The 25,551-nt window shown below is 37.9% G+C and overlaps 1 protein-coding gene across 2 annotated transcripts in view; it reads left to right on the top strand.

Moving 5' to 3' along the window:
- The window catches only part of MYOZ2 (myozenin 2), a 51,074-nt gene extending 30,994 nt beyond the window's left edge, over positions 1 to 20,080 (top strand). Inside the window, exons 1-2 of one of the 2 annotated variants that reach the window (XR_008657100.1) lie at positions 11,073 to 11,392; positions 19,648 to 19,780. Coding sequence is in view for 1 of the 2 variants with exons in the window: in XM_055274715.1 (XP_055130690.1) it covers positions 19,648 to 19,882 (235 nt within the window). In the remaining variant the exon portion in view is untranslated. Of the gene's footprint in view, positions 1 to 11,072; positions 11,393 to 19,647 lie in introns of those variants that run through there. The other variant, XM_055274715.1, reaches the window with a different exon arrangement.
- The last annotated feature ends 5,471 nt before the right edge of the window (positions 20,081 to 25,551 follow it).

Genomic DNA, 25,551 nt, shown 5'->3' with positions numbered 1-25,551 from the left:
GATGAAACAACCCTCTATTGGAAGAAGATACCATCTACGACTTCCGTAGCTAGAGAGAAGTCAATGCTTGGCTTCGAAGCTTCAAAGAACAAGCTAACTGTCTCGCTAGAAACTAATGTAGCTGGTGAATTTGAGTTGAGTTGAAGCCAATGCTCATTTACCATTCTGAGAATTCCAGGGCCCTTAAGAATCATGCTAAATCTCTGTCTGTGCTTTATAAATGGAACAACAAAGCCTGAATGACAGCACATCTGTTTACAGCATGGCTTACTGAATATTTTAAGCCTACTCTCGAGACCTATTGCTCAGAAAAGAATATTATTTTCAATTTATTACTCTTTATTGACAACGAACCTGGTCACCCAAGAGCTCTGATGGCAACGTACAAGGAGATTAATGTTTTGTTTTGTTTTGTTTTTCTTGAGACGGAGTCTCGCTCTGTCACCCAGGCTGGAGTGCAGTGGTGTGATCTCAGCTCACTGCAAGCTCTGCCTCCCGGGTTCATGCCATTCTCCTGCCTCAGTCTCCTGAGTAGCTGGGACTACAGGTGCCTGCCACCATGCTCGGCTAATTTTTTGTATTTTTAGTAGAGACGGGGTTTCATTGTGTTAGCCAGGATGGTCTCTATCTCCTGACCTCGTGATCTGCCTGCCTGGGCCTCCCAAAGTGCTGGGATTATGGGCGTGAGCCACTGCACCCAGCCTAATGTTTTTTATGCCTGTTGACACAACATCCATTCTGTAGCCCATGGATCAAGGAGTAATTTTGACTGTCAAGCCTTATTATTTAAGCAACACATTTCATAAGGCTATAGCTGCCATAGAAAGGGATTCCTCTGATTGATCTGGGCAAAGTAAATTGAAAACCTTCTGAAAAGAATTCACCATTCTAGATGCCATGAAGATTATTTGTGATTCATGGAAGGAAGGCAAAATAATAACATTAACAGGAGTTTGGAAAACTCTCATTCCAACTCTCATGGTTAACTTTAAGGGGTTCAAGACTTCAATGGAGGAAGTAAATACAGATCTGGTGGAAATAGCAAGACAACTAAAGCTAGAAGTGGAGTGTGAAGATGTGACTGAATTGCTGCAATCTAAACAAACAAACAAACAAAAACCACCTGAGCAGATCAGGAGTTGCTTCTTATGAATAAGCCAAGAAAGTGGTTTCTTGAGATGGTATCTACCCCCTGAGGATGCTGTGAATATTGTTGACACGACAACAAAATATTGAGAATATTCCCTAAACTTAGTTGATAAGGCAGTAGCAGGATTGGAGAGGATTGACTCCAATTTTGAAATAAGTTCTACTGTGGGTAAAATGCTACCAAACAGTATCATATGCTACAAAGAAATTTTTCATGAAAGGAAGAATCACTTGATGCAGCAAAAATCATTGTTGTCTTATTTTAATAAATTGCTACAATCAATCCAACATTCAGCAATCACTACCCTGATCAGTCGGCAGCTATCAACAATGAGGCAATCACTCCATCAACAAAAAATTTCAACTTACTGAAGGCTCAGATGACCATTAGCATTTATTAGCAATAAAATATTTGAAATTAAGGTATGTACTTTGTTTTTCAGACATATTGTTCTTAAGGACACAATGCTATAGATACTAAATGGACTACAATACAGTGTAAACATAACTTTTATATATGCTGGGAAATAAAAAATTTCATGCGACTTGCTCTATTGTGATACTCTATTGCAGTGGTCTGGAACCAAACCTACAATATCTCCAAAGTATGCTTGTAATTATATCTTTGGCTTAAATGCTTGCTAAATGAATAAGACCAAAGGACATAGGTAAGATTTTCACATCCAGCTATGGCAGACTACTTTATATCAGAAAAACTTCATAAAAATAACCAGAAAAGCTAGTTTTAAAAAATGAGTTTTAAAAATGGTTTAAAAGCTACCAAGGAAGTGAGTACTTGAGGCCAGGGTTCTGGAGATGAGGGAAATTTAGAGATTTTAACTCAACATGTGGTACGGCTTTTCTCCTTGAGGCACTTGTTGATTCATCAGCAACACTAAAAGGCTAACAAGCTGAGTAAACCTTTTGGCAGCTTCAAGTCCGGGAAGACCAAATAGGAGTATAGGTCTTCCAGGGAGGAGGGGTCTTGGTAAACATTCCATACTTTCAGCAAGAAGTCCTAAAGGGCTATACCATTGGAATAAAGGTGAACAAGTAATACATCAGCCTTCATAAAACTAAATATTGCTCTCAATCAACAAAATCTTAGATTGGATAAAGGCTATCTCCCCTAAATCAAACCGCCTGCTCTGACAAAAATGAATCCCTTCTAGAAAGAAGATGACACACCTCTTAAAGACTTAAATCATCCTATAGGTTTTTTTTTTTTAATATTTTTTGTTGTGGTGGTGGTGGTGGTGTTGATATACACATAACATAAAATTAACTATCTTAATCACTTTAAGCATACAGTTCAGTGGTATTCAGTACAATACTTCATAATGTCGGTCCACCATCACCACCATCCCTCTCCATAACTCTTCATCTGGTAAAACTGAAATTCTGTACTCATAACTCCCCATTCCCTCTCTGCCACCATCAGTTCCTGAGAACCACCATTCTACTTTCTGTCTCTATGATTTTTACCACTTTAAGAGCCTTGTATAAATAGAATCCTACAGTTATTTTTTTTTTTTTTTGTGGCTGGCTTATTTCACTTAGTATAATGTCCTCACGCTAAAAAAATTTTCACAAGTTTATATTACTATAAAAGTCAAAATATTGACTACTACTAGGGGCTAGAGGGTACTGTGATTGGGCAGGGACCATGGATAGAGCTCTGGAATAGCTCTTGATATGTGTAGTCCTTTCCAAGATTATTCATTTCATAGACATTATGTATACTTTCTTAAGTTTTCTGTACTTGTATTATATTAAATAATATAAATGTTTTTAAAATTCCAAAAATGGAATTAATAGCAGATTAGACATAGCTGAAGAGAGAATTACTAAATTGAGGCAGAAAGTGTTCAAGCTGCAACATGGAGAAAATAGGATTTAAGATGCAGAAAAACAGCAGAAGACATACTTGGAGCAGTAATAAAAATGCCAATATATATCTGTGGTTGGAGCCTCAGAAGGGAGTAAGAGAGAGAAGCAATATTGAAAGAATTCATGGCGATTCGGGAGCCAAGATGGCCAAATAGGAACAGCTCCGGTCTACAGCTCCCAGCCTGAGAGACACAGAAGACGGGTGATTTCTGCATTTCCGTTTGAGGTACCGGGTTCGTCTCACTAGTGAGTGCCAAACAGTGGGTGCAGGACAGTACAGTGCACTGTGTGTGAGCCAAAGCAGGGCCAGGCATTGCCTCACTCGGGAAGCACAAGGGGTCAGGGAGTTCCCTTTCCTAGTCAAAGAAAGGGGTAACAGACGGCACCTGGAAAATCGGGTAAGTCCCACACTAATACTGTGGTTTTCCAAGGCGCCTGGAAAACGGCACACTAGGAGATTGTGTCCCACACCAGGCTCGGAGGGTCATATGCCCACGGAGTCTCGCTGATTGCTAGCACAGAAGTCTGAGATCAAACTGCAAGGTGGCAGCGAGGCTGGGGGAGAGGCACCCGCCATTGCCCAGGCTTGCTTAGGTAAACAAAGCAGCCAGGAAGCTCGAACTGGGTGGAGCCCACCACAGCTCAAGGAGGCCTGCCTGCCTCTGTAGGCTCCACCTCTGGGGGCAGGGCACAGACAAACAAAAAGTCAGCAGGAACCTCTGCAGACTTAAATGTCCCTGTCTGACTGACAGCTTTGAAGAGAGTAGTAGTTCTCCCAGCACGCAGCTGGAGATCTGAGAACGGACAGACTACCTCCTAAAGTGGGTCCCTGACCCCCGAGCAGCCTAACTGGGAGGCACCCCCCAGTAGGGACAGACTGACACCTCACTCTTCCGGGTACTCCTCTGAGACAAAACTTCCAGAGGAACTATCAGACAGCTGAATTTGTGGTCTCACGAAAATCCGCTGTTCTGCAGCCACCGCTGCTGACACCCAGCCAAACAGGGTCTGGAGTAGACCTCTAGTAAACTCCAACAGACCTGCAGCTGAGGGTCCTGTCTGGTAGAAGGAAAACTAACAAACAGAAAGGACATCCACACCAAAAACCCATCTGTACATCACCATCATCAAAGACCAAAAGTAGATAAAACCACAAAGATGAGGAAAAAACAGAGCAGAAAAACTGTAAACTCTAAAAAGCAGAGCACCTCTCCTCCTTCAAAGGAACGCAGTTCCTCACCAGCAATGGAACAAAGCTGGACGGAGAATGACTTTGACGAGTTGAGAGAAGAAGTCTTCAGACGATCAAACTACTCCGAGCTACGGGAGGAAATTCAAAACAATAGCAAAGAAGTTAAAAACTTTGAAAAAAAATTAGACGAATGGATAACTAGAATAACCAATGGAGAGAAGGGCTTAAAGGAGCTGATGGAGCTGAAAGCCAAGTATCGAGAACTACGCGAAGATTGCAGAAGCCTCGGTAGCAGATGCGATCAACTGGAAGAAAGGGTATCAGAGATGGAAGATGAAATGAATGAAATGAAGTGAGAAGGGAAGTTTAGAGAAAAAAGAATAAAAAGAAACAAACAAAGCCTCCAAGAAATTTGAGACTATGTGAAAAGACCAAACCTACGTCTGATTGGTGTACCTGAAAATGACGGGGAGAATGGAACCAAGTTGGAAAACACTCTGCAAGATATTATCCAGGAGAACTTCCCCAATCTAGCAAGGCAGGCCAACATTCAGATTCAGGAAATACAGAAAACGCCACAAAGATACTCCTCGAGAAAAGCAACTCCAAGACACATAATTGTCAGATTCACCAAAGTTGAAATGAATGAAAAAATGTTAAGGGCAGCCAGAGAGAAAGGTCGGGTTACCCACAAAGGGAAGCCCATCAGACTAACAGCTGATCTCTCGGCAGAAACTCTACAAGCCAGAAGAGAGTGGGAGCCAATATTCAACATTCTCAAAGGAAAGAATTTTCAACCCAGAATTTCATATCCAGCCAAACTAAGCTTCATAAGTGAAGGAGAAATAAAATACTTTACAGACAAGCAAATGCTGAGTGATTTTGTCACCACCAGGCCTGCCCTAAAAGAGCTCCTGAAGGAAGCACTAAACATGGAAAGAAACAACTGGTACCAGCCCCTGCAAAAAAATGCCAAATTGTAAAGACCATCGAGGCTAGGAAGAAACTGCATCAACTAACGAGCAAAATAACCAACTAACATCATAATAACAGGGTCAAAGTCACACATAACAATATTAACTTTAAGTGTAAATGGGCTAAATGCTCCAATTAAAAGACACAGACTGGCAAACTGGATAAGGAGTCAAGACCCATCAGTGTGCTGTATCCAGGAAACCAATCTCACGTGCAGAGACACACACAGACTCAAAATAAAGGGATGGAGGAAGATCTATCAAGCAAATGGAAAACAAACAAAGGCAGGGGTTGCAATCCTAGTCTCTGATAAAACAGATTTTAAACCAGCAAAGATCAAAAGAGACAAAGAAGGCCATTACACAATGGTAAAGGGATCAATTCAACAAGAAGAGCTAACTATCCTAAATATATATGCACCCAACACAGGAGCACCCAGATTCATAAAGCAAGTCCTGAGTGACCTACAAAGGGACTTAAACTCCCACACAATAATAATGGGAGATTTTAACACCCCACTGTCAACATTAGACAGATCAACGAGACAGAAAGTTAACAAGGATATCCAGGAATTGAACTCAGCTCTGCACCAAGTGGACCTAATAGACATCTACAGAACTCTCCACCCCAAATCAACAGAATATACATTTTTTTCAGCACCACACCACACCTATTCCAAAATTGACCACATAGTTGGAAGTAAAGCTCTCCTCAGCAAATGTAAAAGAACAGAAATTATAACAAACTGTCTGTCAGACCACAGTGCAATCAAACTAGAACTCAGGATTAAGAAACTCACTCAAAACCGCTCAACTACATGGAAACTGAACAACCTGCTCCTGAATGACTATTGGGTACATAATGAAATGAAGGCAGAAATAAAGATGTTCTTTGAAACCAACGAGAACAAAGACACAACATACCAGAATCTCTGGGACACGTTCAAAGCAGTGTGTAGAGGGAAATTTATAGCACTAAATGCCCACAAGAGAAAGCAGGAAAGATCCAAAACTGACACCTTAACATCACAATTAAAAGAACTAGAAAAGCAAGAGCAAACACATTCAAAAGCTAGCAGAAGGCTAGAAATAACTAAAATCAGAGCAGAACTGAAGGAAATAGAGACACAAAAAACCCTTCAAAAAATTAATGAATCCAGGAGCTGGTTTTTTGAAAAGATCAACAAAATTGATAGACCGCTAGCAAGACTAATAAAGAAGAAAAGAGAGAAGAATCAAATAGATGCAATAAAAAATGAAAAAGGGGATATCACCACCGATCCCATAGAAATACAATCTACCATCAGAGAATACTACAAACACCTCTATGCAAATAAACTAGAAAATCTAGAAGAAATGGATAAATTCCTCGACAAATACACCCTCCCAAGACTAAACCAGGAAGAAGTTGAATCTCTGAATAGACCAATAACAGGCTCTGAAATTGTGGCAATAATCAACAGCTTACCAACCAAAAAGAGTCCAGGACCAGATGGATTCACAACCAAATTCTACCAGAGGTACAAGGAGGAACTGGTACCATTCCTTCTGAAACTATTCCAATCGATAGAAAAAGAGGGAATCCTCCCTAACACATTTTATGAGGCCAGCATCGTCCTGATACGAAAGCCTGGCAGAGACATAACCAAAAAACAGAATTTGAGACCAATATCCTTGATGAACATTGATGCAAAAATCCTCAATAAAATACTGGCAAACCGAATCCAGCAGCACATCAAAAAGCTTATACACCATGATCAAGTGGGCTTCATCCCTGGGATGCAAGGCTGGTTCAACATACGCAAATCAATAAATGTAATCCAGCATATAAACAGAACCAAAGACAAAAACCACATGGTTATCTCAATAGATGCAGAAAAGGCCTTTGACAAAATTCAACAACGCTTCATGCTAAAAACTCTCAATAAATTAGGTATTGATGGGACGTATCTCAAAATAATAAGAGCTATCTATGACAAACCCACAGCCAATATCATACTGAATGGGCAAAAACTGGAAGCATTCCCTTTGAAAACTGGCACAAGACAGGGATGCCCTCTCTCACCACTCCTATTCAACATAGTGCTGGAGGTTCTGGCTAGGGCAATCAGGCAGGAGAAGGAAATAAAGGGTATTCAATTAGGAAAAGAGGAAGTCAAATTGTCCTTGTTTGCAGACGACATGATTGTATATCTAGAAAACCCCATTGTCTCAGCCCAAAATCTCCTTAAGCTGATTAGCAACTTCAGCAAAGTCTCAGGATACAAAATCAATGTACAAAAATCACAAGCATTCTTGTACACCAATCACAGACAAAGAGAAAGCCAAATCATGAGTGAACTCCCATTCACAATTGCTTCAAAGAGAATAAAATACCTAGGAATCCAACTTACAAGGGATGTGAAGGACCTCTTCAAGGAGAACTACAAACCACTGCTCAATTAAATAAAAGAGGATACAAACAAATGGAAGAACATTCCATGCTCATGGGTTGGAAGAATCAATATCATGAAAATGGCCATACTGCCCAAGGTAATTTATAGATTCAATGCCATCCCCATCAAGCTACCAATGACTTTCTTCAGAGTTGGAAAAAACTACTTTAAAGTTCATATGCAACCAAAAAAGAGCCCGCATCGCCAAGTCAATCCTAAGCCAAAAGAACAAAGCTGGAGGCATCACGCTACCTGACTTCAAACTATACTACAAGGCTACAGTAACCAAAACAGCATGGTACTGGTACCACAACAGAGACATAGATCAATGGAACAGAACAGAGCCCTCAGAAATAATGCCGCATATCTACAACTAACTGATCTTTGACAAACCTGACAAAAACACGCAATGGGGAAAGGATTCCCTATTTAATAAATGGTGCTGGGAAAACTGGCTAGCCATATGTAGAAAGCTGAAACTGGATCCCTTCCTTACACCTTATACAAAAATTAATTCAAGATGGATTAAAGACTTACATGTTAGACCTAACACCATTAAAATCCCACAAGAAAACCTAGGCAATACCATTCAGGACATAGGCGTGGGCAAGGACTTCATGTCTAAAACACCAAAAGCAATGGCAACAAAAGCCAAAATCGACAAATGGGATCTCATTAAACTAAAGAGCTTCTGCACAGCAAAAGAAACTACCATCAGAGTGAACAGGCAACCTACAGAATGGGAGAAAATTTTTGCAACCTACTCATCTGACAAAGGGCTAATATCCAGAATCTACAATGAACTCAAACAAATTTACAAGAAAAAAACAAACAACCCCATCAAAAAGTGGGTGAAGGACATGAACAGACACTTCTCAAAAGAAGACATTTATGCAGCCAAAAAACACATGAAAAAATTCTCATCATCACTGGCCATCAGAGAAATGCAAATCAAAACCACAGTGAGATACCATCTCACACCAGTTAGAATGGCAATCATTACAAAGTCAGGAAACAACAGGTGCTGGAGAGGATGTGGAGAAACAGGAACACTTTTACACTGTTGGTGGGACTGTAAACTAGTTCAGCCATTGTGGAAATCAGTGTGGTGATTCCTCAGGGATCTAGAACTAGAAATACCATTTGACCCAGCCATCCCATTACTGGGTATATACCCAAAGGACTATAAATCATGCTGCTATAAAGACACATGCACATGTATGTTTATTGCAGCACTATTCACAACAGCAAAGAGTTGGAACCAACCCAAATGTCCAACAGTGATAGACTGGATTAAGAAAATGTGGCACATATACACCATGGAATACTATGCAGCCATAAAAAATGATGAGTTCATGTCCTTTGTTGGGACATGGATGAAACTGGAAAACATCATTCTCAGTAAACTATCGCAAGGACAAAAAACCAAACACCGCATGTTCTCACTCATAGGTGGGAATTGAACAATGAGAACTCATGGACACGGGAAGGGGAACATTACACTCCGGGGACTGTTGTAGGGTGGGGGGAGGGGAGAGGGACAGCATTAGGAGATACACCTAATGCTAAATGATGAGTTAATGGGTGTAGCAAAACAACATAGCACCTGGATACATATGTAACAAACCTGCACATTGTGCACATGTACCCTAAAACCTAAAGTATAATAAAAAAAAAAGAATTCATGGCATAAAATTTTTCAAAATTGACAAAAGACATCAAGCTTCAAGTTCAAGAAGTACTACAGCACCCAAGAAAGGTAAATGCAAAGTAAACCACACGCAAGGCACATGATTGTAAAATAAAGACAACTAAGAAAATCTTAAAGCGAAGGAATAATAGACACATTATCTTAAAATGAGAAAAAATAAGACAGTTGATTTTCCAACTGAAATGGTGGGAGAGAGTGGATTAACACTTTTAAAATAATGAAATAAATAACGGCCAACCTGTAATTCTATATCCAGTAGAAATATTATTTAAAGGTAAAAGTTAAAACATACGTAAATGTTTTCAGAGAAAGATGCTGTTTGTTTACCCCTGCCAAACAATAATACAAGAATAATAAATAAAAGGGGTAAGTATAGGAAAAGAAAAATAAAGACGTCATTATTCACAAATGACATGATTATGTCCATAGAAAATTTAAAAGAAGCTACCAGTAAATCATTAGGATTAACAAGTGAATTTAGTGAGAGCACAGAATAAAAGGTCATCATTAATATTTTTATATACCAGCAATAATTACAAAATAAATAGTATTAATTATCTTTTACCTTATGTTTTGTGCACTTTCTGTATCTTACACTTCAATAAAATTTTTATTTCAAAAAAATCACATAGGCAAAATAATCTCAATAGGTGTCTGGGTTTTTATAAACTAAATGTGACAAAAGCCATTCTTTGAATTAGTCCAGAACAAAATCTAGTCATTTAAAATAGAGGCTAAAATAATTCTCAGGTATAAAATAATTTTCTGGCATAAAATAATTTTCAAGTTATTATTTTCAATTTATTATTTTCCCTATTGTAGGTTAACATGATTTTGTTTTATCAAACTACTCAAAATTATAAGAAAGCCATTTGGCCAAAGATTTATTTTGTCATACAACTATTATACATATATATTTTTAATAAAATATTTTATTTTATTTTCTGATTATTAAATAATTTAACATTATATTACACGAAGACTTTATTCTGATACATCTACTTTTCACATTTTTTCCAAACACACACACACACACACACACACAAAACAGAAGAGACAAAGAGAAAGAAGCAAGCAATTTCCAGTTATTTCCAAAGTCCTTGCAAAGAGTAAAATAATATTGTTTGGTAGTTTACATTATGATATGTAATTATTAGATATTGCTGATAAAGCCCAGAGAGGTAAGATATAGTCAAATGGCATCCAGCAATGATAATGAGTGGATGACAATTGGCTCCTAAGTGTAATGACAATTTCAAAATGGCCCAGAGTTTAATTCAACTTTGAATTTTTGTAGTTCCTCTGAGTGTATTCAAATTTTATGTTACATTCAAATAATATTCTATTAAACCCATGAGAAAAAGTAAACCAGGATCCTGCAAGGAGGCTTGTAACCTCCCAAAGGGTTCTCCTTGCCCCCTGCCTAGACAGAGCTGATTTATCAAGACAGGAGAATTGCAATAGAGTTTAATTCACGCAGAGCTGGCTGCATGACGGGAGACCAGAGTTTTATTATTACTGAAACCAGTCTCCCTGGGGATCAGGCTTTTTAAGGAAAATTTGGTGGGTAGTGGGGACAGTGAGTCAGGAGTGCTGATTGGTCAGGTGGGAGATGAAATCATAGTGAGTCGAAGCTGTCCTCTTGCGCTGAGTCAGTTTCTGGGTGGGGGCCAAAGATCAGCCAGTTTATTGATCTGAGTGGTGCTAGCTGATCCATTGAGTACAGGGTTTATAAAATATCTCAAACATTGTTCTAAGGTTTTACCATAGTGATGTTATCCCCAAGGAAAAATTTGGGGAGGGTCAGAATCTTGCAGCCTCCAGCTGCAAGACACCTAAACTGTAACTTCTGATCTTGTGGCTGATTTGTTAGTTCTGCAAGAGCAGTCTAGTCTCCAGGCAGGAAGGGGATTTGTTTTGGGAAAGGGCTGTTATCGCCATTGCTTCAAAGTTAAACCATAAGTTTCTCCCAAAGTTAGTTTGACATATTCCTAGGAAAGGAAGAGGAACAGCTTGGAGGTTAGAAGCAAGATGGAGTCAGGTAAGATCTCTTTCACTGTTATAATTTTCTCAGTTATAATTTTGCAAAGGCAGTTTCGGATTCCCAGTTCTGCTTCAAAAAGCTGTATGACTTTGGGTATGTCACTTAACCTCTTAATTTCCCCATCTGCAAAATAAATTCTATAATGATATGATTAAGTACCTTTAAATATAGTACATTCATTAGCTACTTAGTAGAATATTTTAACTTTTATACAATCATTTTACCTACTTCTTTACCTTATAGAATAATTAGTAATTATTATAGGTGTATTATATATCCAGTACTATTAATTTTCATAAATGTAATTCGTCACTGACCCATCAAAATAAATAAGAAAGTATCTACTAACTGTGAATCTGAATGAAACAGGCTTATTCTTCACTACATAGATGATGAAATAGAAAAATCATTTTAAGTCAGACCTATGTTTGAAGAATTTCTATGTTGTGGGAACTGGGGAGATAGATGCACAGGTATTTTTCAGTAGACTATTTTAAATCTTTCACTGGAAACGTTTGCTTCACTAACTTTGACTTGAAACTATTTTCAGGGACCTTAAAAATCTTACTAGTCTCTCGCTTTGAAAACTTAACATCTCTATTAATGGACTCTCTTTTAATTTGTGTGTTGAGGGCAATCAAATTCAAACAAACAGGATGTAGCCTCAATGATGCCAAAAAAAAGAAAACTGCTTTCCAAACAGCAGCTCTTCATTGTATCTGTGGTAGGAGATGGGAGGTGGATGATAAAATGGAAGGAAATGTTTTCATTTATAAGAGAAGAAAATGACCTATAAATCAGTAGGAAAAAAACAAAATAGAACTGGATGAAAAGGGGAAAAGCAATCCACTAAATGCCAACCCAAATACTGTATTTTAGTGCAGGGGGATGTATCTTCTTTGATGTAATTCAGAAAACAAAATAACTAAATAAATTCATTTCTGGAATAAATAAATACAAGATTAATTGATCAATTTTTGCTTAAATCTAGAAACATTCAATTGCAATCTCTTGCATCTAATGGATAACTATTCATTCTTAAAAACCAAATAATGGGCCAGGTGCAGTGGGTCACACCTGTAATCCCAGCACTTTGGGAGGCTGGGGCGGGTGGGGTAAGGAGTTCGAGACCACCCTGGCCAACATGGTGAAACTCTGTTTCTACTAAAAATACAAAAATTAGCCAGGTGTGGTGGCAGGCATCTGTAATCCCAGCTACTTGGGAGGCTGAGGCAGGAGACTCATTTGAACCCAGGAGACAGAGGTTGCTGTGAGTCGAGATTGTCCCACTGCACTCCAGCCTGGGTGACAGAGTGAGGCTGCATCTCAAAAAAAGAAAAAAAAAATCCAAGTAATGGTTGTGTGACCTATGCAATTGCATGGGGCCCCACATTTATTTATTTCAAAGGGCCACGTTTGGTTTGTTGCTCTGCTGTTTCTTTCTTCAAATTCCTAATAATTTCTGAACACAGGGCATTGTGTTTTCATTTTGCACTGGGTTCTAAAAATTAGGTAGCTTGTCTGGATCTTGAGCTCAAAAGTGAAGCAATGTGCTCTGACTTGCCAGGTAGGCTAAGGTGTTTTTTACCCTAGGCTCCTCTGCACTCAGTACATTCTTCTCTTAGAGTAACTAGCTTATTCCATGTTATATTTTTTCCTCATGTTTCACTGTCTTTGAGTTCATTGAAGTTAAGATCTACAATTTTTTCGTGTTTGACTCCCTAGCATGCAGCATTGTATCTAGACATGCTAAGAAATCAGTAGTTTGTTGCATGAATAAATGGGTGAATCAACCATTGAACAAACTTTTTTTTTTAAACAGTTCTCACTCTTGTCGCTCAGGCTGGAGTGCAGTGGCGTGATCTCGGCTCACTGCAACCTCCACCTCCCGGGTTCAAACGATTCTCCTGCTTCAGACTCCGGAGTAGCTGGGATTACAAGCGCCTGCCACCACACCTAGCTAATTTTTTTGTATTTTTAGTAGAGATAGGGTTTCGCCATGTTGGCCAGGCTGGTCTCGAGCTCCCTACCTTGGGTGATCTGCCCACCTCGGCCTCCGAAAGTACTGGGATTACAGGCGTGAGCCACTGTGCCTGGCCCTGAACAAACTATTGATATACAATGGCAAGATTTTAAAATGATAAAATATCATCTTGAACCTCTTGAACATCTGAGATAAGAAGTGTTCTTTTGTACTGAATCAACTTTGAGTCATAAAGACTCCTCAGTCACTAAACCAGATAACAAAATGTGGGACCCTGAATCATCTAGTGTGTAAGAGAGATTAATTTGAAAAAGAACTTTAAGAACTTAGATTATCATTCAGGTACCTTGTGATTATTAAACTACATAAGGCATAGTAATGATGGAAGCTAATTTATTGAGTGAGTACTATATCAGGCACGGTTTTAAGTGCTTTTCAAAGTCTATTAGTGTGGGAATTATCTTGAGCTCTTGTCAAAGTGCAGACGCCAATTCAGTAAGTTTAGGTTGTGCTCTAAGATTCTGTAGTTCTAACCAGTTCCCAGATGAAGCCAGTGCTGCTTTCTGTGACCACACACTGAGTACTGGGAGGCGGAGGTTGCAGTGAGCCGAGATTGTGCCACTGCACTCCAGTCTGGGTGACAAGAGCGAGACTGTCTCAAAAAAAAACAAAACAAAAAAGTTTGTTCTTTATTTCAATAATGCTTCAGTTCCACATATCAAAATGACGCCATTTTTTAAAGTCCATCAATCCCTTTGCTCGCAATTTCTACCTAGACAGATTTTGTAGTTCGCCATTATGATCATTCCATTTTACACACATCTCATCTTCCTCTCATCTCTCTCCAAATGTTGTACCCAACTTTTAAAGCTCCAATTCTGATTAAGTCCAGAATCCATCTACTTTGCACTCATATTTAAGCAGCTGAATGTGGCTGGATAAAAACACATAGTTTTGCTGTCTCCCCTTAAAGTGATTACCACAAATCTCAGCACTGCCAGACAATCCAACAACATTCTCTAGCAAATTCGGTCTGTCAACCTCCTAGAAGACAATTCACACTTTCTCCTCAACATAGGATGTTTCAACAAACATCGTATACCTCACCCTACTCCTCACTGTCAACCAATGGGATCACTTTTTATTTTTCAAAATAAAGTGGGAGCAAATTGGAAGACACCTACCTTACCTTCTCATTATCAAATTTGCCAGTTGAGTACATTCAGAACCACATAGCCTGCCTTTTCTCTTAAAAGAGCTGATGAGTTGCCTGCCTTGTTCCTAAAGTCAGCCTCTCTAATTGCATACTGATTCCCAATCCCTCTCATCCACTTTAGGGTTATCCTGCAATTATTCCTTCTCTTGCTGCATCATTTGTTTTTCTCTCTATTGGGTTATTCCTATCAGCATACAAACATATTAAAATGCCTCCCATCTTTAATAAAAATATCTTTTCCCCAGGCTCTCTTCTAGTTACCTCAAATTTCTATGCTTTTCTAATAGTGTCTATATTTATTGTCTCTATTTCCTAATGTCACATTCTCTCTTGAATTCATTTTAATCAGGACTACATCCCAGCATTCCACTTAAAGAGCTAATCCCCATGTTGTCACATCCAATGGTGAATTCTCAGTGATCAATTTACTCAACTTCACAGCAGTATGTGAAATGGCTGATCATTCCCCCTTCCAAGAAATAATTTTGTTCCTCGGCTTTTTGATCATCAAAATCTCCAGATCTTTCTCCTTCTCAGCCTTCATTGCTGGCTCCTCCCTTTCCAAACTCCATATGTTAGGCACCAACTTCTCTTTATTTACACCCATTCCTGGCTGTGATGGTGTACAGTTCCAAGGTTCTAATATCACCTATGTGCTGATAATGCCGATGATATACTCAGCCTGCACTCTTCCCTGAGCTTCACTCTGCCACTGGACATCACCCATAGGATGGGTAACAAACATACAAAAATTAACATGTCAAATGAAACTCGATCTCTAGCTCCAAAGGGGCTCTTTTTCCAATCTGCCTCATCTCAGTAAATTGCATATTTATATTCCCTGTTGCTCACATAAACAATCTAGGGCTTACCCTTAATTCCATTTTCACCTTATACTCTATGCCATCAGCAAAATCCTATTAGGTCTATTATTTATTTATTTATTTATTTATTTATTTATTTATTTATTTATTTGAGTCAGAGTTTCACTCTGTCGCCCAGGGTGGAGTGCAGTGGTGCAATCTCAGCTCACTGCAATCTCTGCCTCTTGGATTCAAGTGATTCTGCTGCCTCAGCCTCCCGAGTAGGTGGGACTACAGGCATCCGCCACCTTGCCCGGCTAATTTTTGTGTTTTTAGTAGAAACGGGGTTTTGTCATGTTGGCCAGGCTGGTCTACAACTTTGGACCTCAGGTGATCCACCTGCCTCGGCCTCCCAAAATGCTGGGATTACAGGCGTAAGCCACTGTGCCCGGCTATTCGGTCTATTTTCAAAATACATTCACCCTAGTACAAACTGTCATCATTTCTTATTTTGATTACTGCAAAAGCTTTCAGACTGGACTTGGTGCTTTCACTCTTGCCCTCCTTTAAGCTGTTCTCCATAGAACAGCCAGAAAGAAATCATTTAGAAATGAAAATCAGGTCACGTCCCCTTCCAACTAAAAACTTTGTAACTGTTACACATAAAATACAATCCAAACTTGTTATCATGGCCTGGAAGACCTCACAGTGCTGGCTCCTGTCTGTCTCCAGCTACATCTTGCAAGGCTTTCCTCAAGCTCACCCAGCTGTATCCACACTTGGCTTCTACTGTTTCTTACATAATAGACTCCTTCTCACTTTGAGGACTTTGCCCTTGTTTCCTTAGGCCTGAAATGCTTTCCTTAGATTTTCAGTAGATCATTCCTTCACATCTTTCAGAGTTTTACTAAAATGTCATCTCACAGAGCACTTCCTGAAAATTTATTTAAATAGTACTCTTTCTCCTGGACTAAAATTCAACAGTGATATGGATACATAGAACAAACTCTCATCTACTCATTCTCCTTTGTTTTTCTTCATAGCTCTTTTTTTCATTACCTTATAATATTATGAATTTATCTATTCCTTTCCTAAAAGTGAGTGTCCCTATCTACAGGGTAGGCACCCACAGAGAACTGCAACTTTATCTGTTTTATTCAACATTATGATCTTAGTGTTTGTCTTAGTTTGTGCTGCTGTAACAAAATACCTGAGACTGGATAAATTATAAAGAACAGAAATTTATTTCCTCACAGTTCTGGAGCTTGGGAAGTCGAAGATCAAAGTGCCAGCATTCGGTGTCTGGTGAGGGTCTTCTTGCTGTGTCCTCACATGGCAAAAGAAGTGAACATTGTGTTCTCACATGATGGATGCAAGAAGGGCAAAAAAAGACTTAAGCTAGTTCTTTCTAGCCCCTTTATAAGGCACTAATCCATTCATGAGGGCAGCGCCCTCATGACTCAGTAATTTCCCAAAGGGCTCCACCTCTTAATACCACCACAGTAAAGATTAAGTTTCAACACATAATTTTTGGAAGACATGCAGATCATAGCAACATTTGAAACAGTACCTGGCACATAGTAGGCACACATTAAATATGTATATTAAAAGGTGAATGGATTTTACATAATGATTGGGGAATCATGTGCTGTGTATGTCGAGTAATTTACCTTTGATCAAGGTGGTGTTTCAGGCTAGTTAGTCTGACTCCTGAATCCCGTCTCTTAGACTGTTCTATTTTATTTTTTGTCCAATGTTCTATAAATTCTACCTTGTTTACTTTTATTGCCTGTGGTGATCTGGAGGGAAGAAATCCTGTTTTAACTTCAACCCATCATTGTTGTTAGATTAGTCAACTGTATATATGAATGATATACCTAATAATTAAATTCAAGAACAAAGCAATAACTTCTGATTCCCACCTATGCCTGGGAGGAAGAGAAATATGTCCTCTTTACCCTCATCCCCTGCCTGCCAGCTAATACTTGTTAATTTAATCTGCATACTACTATTTGCCTTTCTGTCATATAAATATTTTAAACTAAATATTCTTTTCCAGGAATAGCAGCTTGCATTTGTATTTAATTTTCATGATCATATATATTTTTTTGAGATGGAATTTTGCTCTTGTCACCCATGCTGGAGTGCGGTGGCGCGATTTCAGCTCACTGCAACCTCCGCTTCCTGGGTTCAAGTGATTCTCTTGCCTCAGCCTCCTGAGTAGCTGGGATTACGAGCGCCTGTCTCCACACCCAGCTAATTTTTGTATTTTTTTAGTAGAGACAGGGTTTCACCATGTTGGCCAGGCTGGCTTTGAACTGCTGACCTCAGGTGATCCACTTGCCTTGGCCTCCCAAAGTGCTGGGATTATAGGCATGAGCCATTGCGCCCGGCCTGTGACCACATTTTTAAAGTGGCTTTTATTCTTATTGCCAGTACTTTTTATATTATGCTACTTGAGTTATTTATTCAAAAGTTATCTGGAATATGTCTTCAAGTAATTCATTCTCTTAGGAAGGGAACACCAATATGAGTCCATGCATATCTATAATACATACATATTTTTTACCTTGGTACATGAATAATTACCTGGTCACAGTCTTTTCTCCATAACACCTATTCAATACTATTTTTTGATATGTAATGTTTTGGAAAAGATTATGGACAGCCTCATATTCATTCCTTTTATACATCCCTTCCGGCTTCCCTCCCTGTATGGCTCATTATGGCTCATTATATTAAAAACATGAAAATTCTGATAAGGAATGTCCAGGTAGCATCTTTTTATTTTTTCTTGTTAACTTTTTAGTAATTCAGTTATTCAATATTATAACACCCTATTTTAACTTTATGCACAGCTGCTATTACCATTAGATATTTTTGTATATGGTTATGTTTAGGGTCTCTTTCACTAGAATGTAAGAACTAAGACTTTGATTATACTGCTCACTTGAAACTCTAGCACTGAATGAGTAATCAAATGCTTAAATCAAACAAAGCGAAAAAGTTATGTGGGCTCTTGAATGACAAGATAAAGAAGTTGGGCTTTATTCAGAAGACAAATGGAAGAATGCTAAGGTTTTTGAGGTAGAAAGATGCAACGGACATACTGCTTGCCCTAAAAGAGTTTATAATTCACAGATAACCCAAATAGATAATCCACATTCTTAAAAGGAGAAGCTCAATACAAAGTACCATTTCATTAGTAGCAAAGGACTGACATAGAATAATTGATGCTACAGGAATGTGGCTAAGAATGTGGGCAGGGATAGTTTGAAGGAAGTTAGAACTGCAAGACTATAGGACATACACAAGTGGAGAAGTCAGGGAGGAAATTGTCTCTCTTTTATTTTCCTTTTCTTTCCTCTTCTCCCCTCTCCCTTCCCCTCCCCTCCCCTCCCCTTCCCTTTCATTTCCTTTTTTTCCTTTCATTTCCTTTCCCTTCTCTTTTCCTTCTTTCTTTCTTTTTTTCTGAGATGAGGTCTTGCTATATCACCCAGGCTGGTCTCAAACGCCTGGGCTCAAGTGATTCTCCTGCTTCAGCATCCCAGGTACTTGGGATTACAGGTGTGAGTCAATGCACCCAGCAGGGAATATCTTTTTTTTTTTTCTTTTTAGACAAGTTTCACTCTGTCACCCCGGCTAGAGTGCAGTGGCATGATCTTGGTTCACTGCAACCTCCACCTCCTGGGTTCAAGTCATTCTCCTGCCTCAGCCTCCTGAGTATCTGGGATTTCAGGCGCCCGCCACCATGCCCGGCTAATTTTTGTATTTTCAGTAGAGACAGGATTTTGCCATGTTGGCCAGGCTGGTCTCGAACTCCTGACTTCAGGTGATCCTCCTGCCTCGGCCTCCCAAAGTGCTGGGATTATGGGCATGAGCCACCACGCCCGGCCTTGAAATATCTTGAATAGGGAAAATATTGTTGGTAAAAGTACAAAGGCAAGACATGTCTGTAATGAGCTCAGGGTACAGGGAATAGATTAGTCCAAAACTAATAGTATATACAAAGGAACTTCAATGAATTTGTTATCAATATTTGGTTTTTCATAGAAACATGGTCTTTAAAGTAGAAGTGCTTGCCTCAGAGGCCAGAAAATGACAGTCATTCATAGAATATAAGTATCCATAAAATTATGAATTAAATACACCCATAAAATCATGCCTATATAATTATGAAATTGTTTTCTATTTTGACAAATAAATTTGAATATTAATTGAGATCTGTTTTATTTTTTATTTCCCACAGGGTTGCCACACCATTTGGAGGTTTTGAAAAAGCATCAAGAATGGTTAAATTTAAAGTTCCAGATTTTGAGCTACTATTGCTAACAGATCCCAGGTTTATGTCCTTTGTCAATCCCCTTTCTGGCAGACGGTCCTTTAATAGGACTCCTAAGGGATGGATATCTGAGAATATTCCTATAGTGATAACAACCGAACCTACAGATGATACCACTGTACCAGAATCAGAAGACCTATGAAAAGAAAGTTGTATGTGCCACATAAAACTCTGAATATGAAAGTTGCTGTTTTACTATTTTAATTACTGGCAAAGCCACTTGCATTTTTCATTAGTAGCAATAATAGCAATTTAGTGATTTTCCTTTTGTGACATTCAATTTCAATCTCAGATCAAATACTAATAAACAATTAGAAATCTTACTTTAAAAAACTTATAACTCACTTGTCTTCATTCATAATTTTGTTTTCACCTGGTTTAAAGAATCTAGACATTTTATTGCAAAAGTTCAGATGGAAAAGTAATTGACAAACAGTTTCACCTTTGTCTCATTTTATATGATTTATTGCAGGGTAAGTTTTTCAAGTGGAATCTAGAATCAAAATACAGGGAGAGATATGAAGACTTATTCAGAGTTTCATCTAAGGGATGAAAGCTATGGAAGATGATGTACAAATGTTATTGATGGAGAAAATGGTTGGGTGTGTCCTTTCTGGTGACCATGAGAAAATAATATGTCTTGATGAAGTCTTTTCATTAGTCACTCTTAGAATTCTAAAGTGCTTCCCACTTTTCAATATGTTTTGAATCATTAGGTAATTTATTCTGGATGATATTGTGCAAAGTTCAATTCAGTTATTATATTCATTTAGCATTAAGTCAAGGAGACTGAGAGACAATGACTCAAGGGATGTCATAGTACCATAGTTTTAAGGACCAAGGTGTGCCCAGAATTCAAGTTTCACAAATCCCAATGCTGTGCATTGATTACGTTCAACTTTATGTGTGAATTTTTAGAAGAGTAAGAACAAATAAAGTACACACTAATATACATATAAATACATACATGTTTGTGAGAGAAGGAAAGAGTAAGTAGTTTGAATAGGCAGCTTTCTTTGCTAAATCTTTAAATTCTGTTAAAATCCTCAAGTAACTGGGGAGTACATGCTTTAGGAAACAAACAAAAACAAAGGGCATGAAAGTATCTGAAAGCAAGGTAGCACACATCTATCGTAATATATGTAATATATTGACATAGAAGACTCAAACTAAACTAATATAAAGTTATAGTTATATCTTAAAATATGATTGAAGAAGTATATGACATACAACTTATAGAAATCAGTATCAATTCCTCCCATTTCAATTCAGTTAAGACTTCTGTGATAGATGTTTATAGCAGAGAAGAAATGTCTCATCAATAGAAAACTATCAGATAAAGTTTAGGAGATAGGAAGAAGGACTGTGTATAGTAGTGAAAATACCAAGTTGCAACATTACATATTTACAAAAAAAAATCTGTGTTTGTAGTGTGGAAATTGGTGACTATTTTAATCATCATCTAGACTTGTAAGTAGAAAAATTTTAAAAATTTGCTTATGAAAATATAACCCCCAGAAAGTAACAATGACAAAGTATTGTATTTATACATATTATTGTAGAGAATTTGTATATTTTTAAATATGTCTTAAGATATCTTAATTTTATTTATAAGTTTTGGTGTTTACCTGTTTTAAAATGATAATGTTGGCATCTGTGATAAACTATCAATGAGGCTCCCATCATGCCATTTTTTGTTCATTTTAATCTTTAAAAAATAAAAATTAGGCATATTCATTATGCATTTTGATGAAATGGTTTAGTTCTTTATTAACATCATGAAATGAGTCATTATTTTTAATGAAAATGAAATCTTTTTGCATTATTTCAACCATTTCCAAATATAAACTATATGATCACTGTCCCTATTCTGCCAACCACTGAAACTAGAGGCCAGCAATTAAGTATGTTAGCTACAGAACAGTACTCCCCAGTATCATAAAAGATAATTTAAAAAGGAAAATCCTGGCCGGGTGCGGTGGCTCACGCCTGTAATCCCAGCACTTTGGGAAGCCAAGGTGGGCAGATCACAAGGTCAGGAGATCAAGACCATCCTGGCTAGCACGGTGAAACCCCGTCTCCACTAAAAATACAAAAAAATTAGCCAGGCGTGGTGGTGGGTGCCTGTAGTCCCAGCTACTCGGGAGGCTGAGGCAGGATAATGGTGTGAACCCAGGAGGCGGAGCTTGCAGTGAGCTGAGATTGTGCCACTGCACTCCAGCCTGGGCGACAGAGCAAGACTCCGTCTCAAAAGAAAAAAAGGAAAATCCTAAGTGATACTTATTTTTTTAAAAAGATTAGGTAGAAAAAGAAAAATAACCCTCTGTTCACTATTTTATTTCTTTCTTTCTTGGAAGTGTCTATTAATTCTAGCTCAGCTGACACCTTTAGAAAGGCCAGCATTTCACTCTGGTTGTTACATAATTCAGAATTCAAAAGGAATTTTGAATGGGTTTTCCATTAACCTGAAAAACAGCTAAATCTTTCAAAGTCAAAAGAAATATGATAGTCTCTTTAGAACAACAGAAAGACTGTGACATTCTTTCCGCCTGCTTTTGTATAAATAAGATACGGAAAAAAGGAGAAAAAATATTTTTTAAAAAGGTAAAAGAATAAAAATTTGTTGCTGGAGTACTAAATATCAGACATTCTAGTCATTTCCTTATAAAGGCAATTTAATATATTTAATATTGCATTTTCATAATTATTCTGTAAGGATGGCATTACAAATAATCTCAATTTTATATTGAAAAGACTGAGCCTCAGAGAACTAACGTGACTTGAAATAAGCCTAGCTCATAATTGGAAGAACTTGGTGAGTCTGGCTCTAAAGTACATGCTCTAAGAACACATGGTTCATAACTTTTCATAAGAATAGAGTTCAGCCTTAAAGTATATAGACAAAATAATAAAAATTCTCTGTTATCTTAATTTTGAGCAAATACATCTATTCACTGAGTAATTTTAGAGTCACTATCCGAAGTTATACAGGCATTCATAAAGAAACTGAACTTTCAGACTGTGTTGAAAGCCAACTAAATAAAACAGCAGTATGCAGATTTAATTTTGAAACTGGAGAAACACAAAAGTGCACTCTGATTAAACCTGCTCATTTCTGCTCAGTATTGTACACCTGTTTGATCTATGTAATCTTCCTTTTCTAAGCAGAAAGAGTGGGAAAGCAGGAGAAAGAAAGAGTTAAGAAATACATGACATAAGGCTGAAAGAAGTCATCTAGTTAATAACATACCAAAACCACTCCTTCAAAAGAAAACATTTTCTACTTTTTAAAACATTAGAGGAAATTGTCTCAGATTTCATTATACTGTTCAATAGACTTCTGGGTCATGAAATTATATCTTCTATTTTAAGCCAATTTCTTCTAATATCATTGGCAGGACTGATGATCAACTTGCCAACTGCCCCCTGGATGATAACTACAGCTACATTAATAACCAAAGCTATGGTTAGAAAGACTGTCTTTGGCTTTTAACTCTCCACTTCCTTTCATCATTTCTCAAACGTTTTATTTTTCATCTTGTAACTCAATATGTAAGAGGACTTGACAATTAAAAATAACTAATTATTGGTTATTACAAAATCAAGCCAAATATAGACAATAATTTTTAGTCAAAATGATCATTTGTTGCATCTACTTTAAATTTTACATCCTCTAAATAGATCCATTCATAAATATTTTAGCAGCTTGGAAGTGGAGGGAGCCAATTAATCTTGCAAAGGCTAATATGGAGCAAAATGTCCAGTTGTGAGTATGAAAAGAACACCCTGAACTTTTCAACTAAGGGCACAGCTGTACCAGCAGGCTTATTAATTCTGGAATTTCTTCACTCTGCTGCTTATGCAAGATAAAACTTAGATGACATGATTGCAGTTTTTCAGCCACAACTGTCTTTTATTAAGCTTAGAAAAGTATTACTTTGTCCCTTTTCTTGTGAAAAATAATTTTGCCCTCCACACTCTATTCTGTAGGAAGAAGGGCTGTTCACTTTCTACGAAAGGCAGAAAAGTGCCATGCTTTTACCAAAAGACAAGCAGAGAGAATCCATTTCAAACTAACTGATCAAAGCACACTGCAAATATATAAAATAATTTTTTAAAAATTATAATGCCTTTTACAAGTTAAACTTTCCAGAACTAACAAAAAAGGAAGTAAAAGTGTATAAGAATTTTAACAGCTTAAACTAAAATGTTATTAAATAAAAGTAGGGGTTCTTATTTGAATTTCTTAAATGGAGGAGCTAGATTGCAACCCAGGATATAAATTTACCCTGACTTCTCAATGTAATGTGCTTTCAGTGGGAAGATTTGGTATATACGGTCAAAGAGAGAAAAAAAGCTATTTGAAAGAGCTTGTAGTTCAGATCAAAATAAGAATGTGCTTGTTATTTTGTATTGTGTAATTTCTTTTTTAAGAGACAGTTTCTCATTCTGTCACTCAGGCTGGAATGGAGTGCCCTGGCCCAGTTATAGCTTACCACTGCAGGCTCAAACTCCTAGGCTCAAGTGACCCTTCTGCCTCAGCCTCTTGAGTAGTTGGAACTATAGGCGTGCACTATCACCCTGGCTAATTTAAAAAAATCTTTTTAAAGATAGGGTCTTCCTATGTTGCACAGCCTGGTCAAGTGATCCTCCCACCTAGGCTTCCCCAAGTGTTGGGATTACAGGCACGCACCACCAAGTCCAGCCTGCATTGTGTGATATTTTGAAAAACATTTTAATGACAACTCAGGGCAGTGGAGATGTTTCAGGAAACAGGACTAGAAAGTTAGAAGCAAAAAAATATAAAGTAAATGTCATTCCCTATTTTGAAATTGCTCATTAAAGAAGCTGCATCACTAACAAAATAAATATAAAAGAAAGGGTGTGGATAGGAGGGAAAGGAAGGCCAGAGTGAAGTAGGCTGGAAGGAAATACAATTCAGGCTGTACAAAAGCTAACTGTGTTATTTTATGGTTTCTGAAGCCTTTTATTCACCTCTTTTAAAGTAATTTTGGTCTACATAGACACAATTGTTTGATGTGGATTGTTATCTAAATAGATACTCTCATTACATTTATCATCACTCACAAATAATATATTAAAGCAATTTTATTTAAAGATTCTAGCTTCACAGTAACAAATTTACATGCTGATTTACCACAAATCAATGAATAACCTCAAGCAATTTACTTCACTCTGTAAATCACAGTTTTCTCCAACTGTTTATATGGTTCAAACATCACCTCCTCCTAAGACCTTTCCTGACTACCCTTATTTAAAAGAGCACACTTCTAATACCTTATTGGGCTTTTATTTTTCTTTACAGCACTTATTACTGCCTAACATGTGTTAGTTCAGATCCTCTGAGAAGCAGATGTCAAGATGGGATTAAACATGCAAGAATTTTATTAGGAGAAATGCATGTGTGAAAGAAAATGGGGAGGTAGTCAAGAATGTCTTGGAGATACATATACCCACCATGTACCCACAAAAATTAAAAATTAAAAAAAAAAAGGAAGCCTGGGAGAGCCAGCAGGCCTAAAATGGAAATGCATGCAAGTATTCTAGGCTGTCATGCAATCTCAGGAAGATTCAGCAAGGCTGTTGGGAGATCCTGAGCCAGTCAGCCATCCTCAGAGGGATCCTGCGTTTCCTAAAAACAGCCTACCTTAGTGGCACTGTCAGTCATTAGCTACGAATGGCCTGTGAAGGCAGCCTCTGCACCAATGCATCGTGGAGTTCAGAATACAGCAGAACTGGGCCCCTGGCCAATTATGTTGCTGGTGTTCTACAAGGAGCATTCCAATGACT

The sequence above is a fragment of the Symphalangus syndactylus genome, chromosome 4 (genome assembly GCF_028878055.3).
Source record: "Symphalangus syndactylus isolate Jambi chromosome 4, NHGRI_mSymSyn1-v2.1_pri, whole genome shotgun sequence".
Classification (NCBI taxonomy): Eukaryota; Metazoa; Chordata; class Mammalia; order Primates; family Hylobatidae; genus Symphalangus; species Symphalangus syndactylus.
Note: the sequence above shows the minus strand (reverse complement) of the source record. Positions and strands in the feature narration are given on the sequence as shown.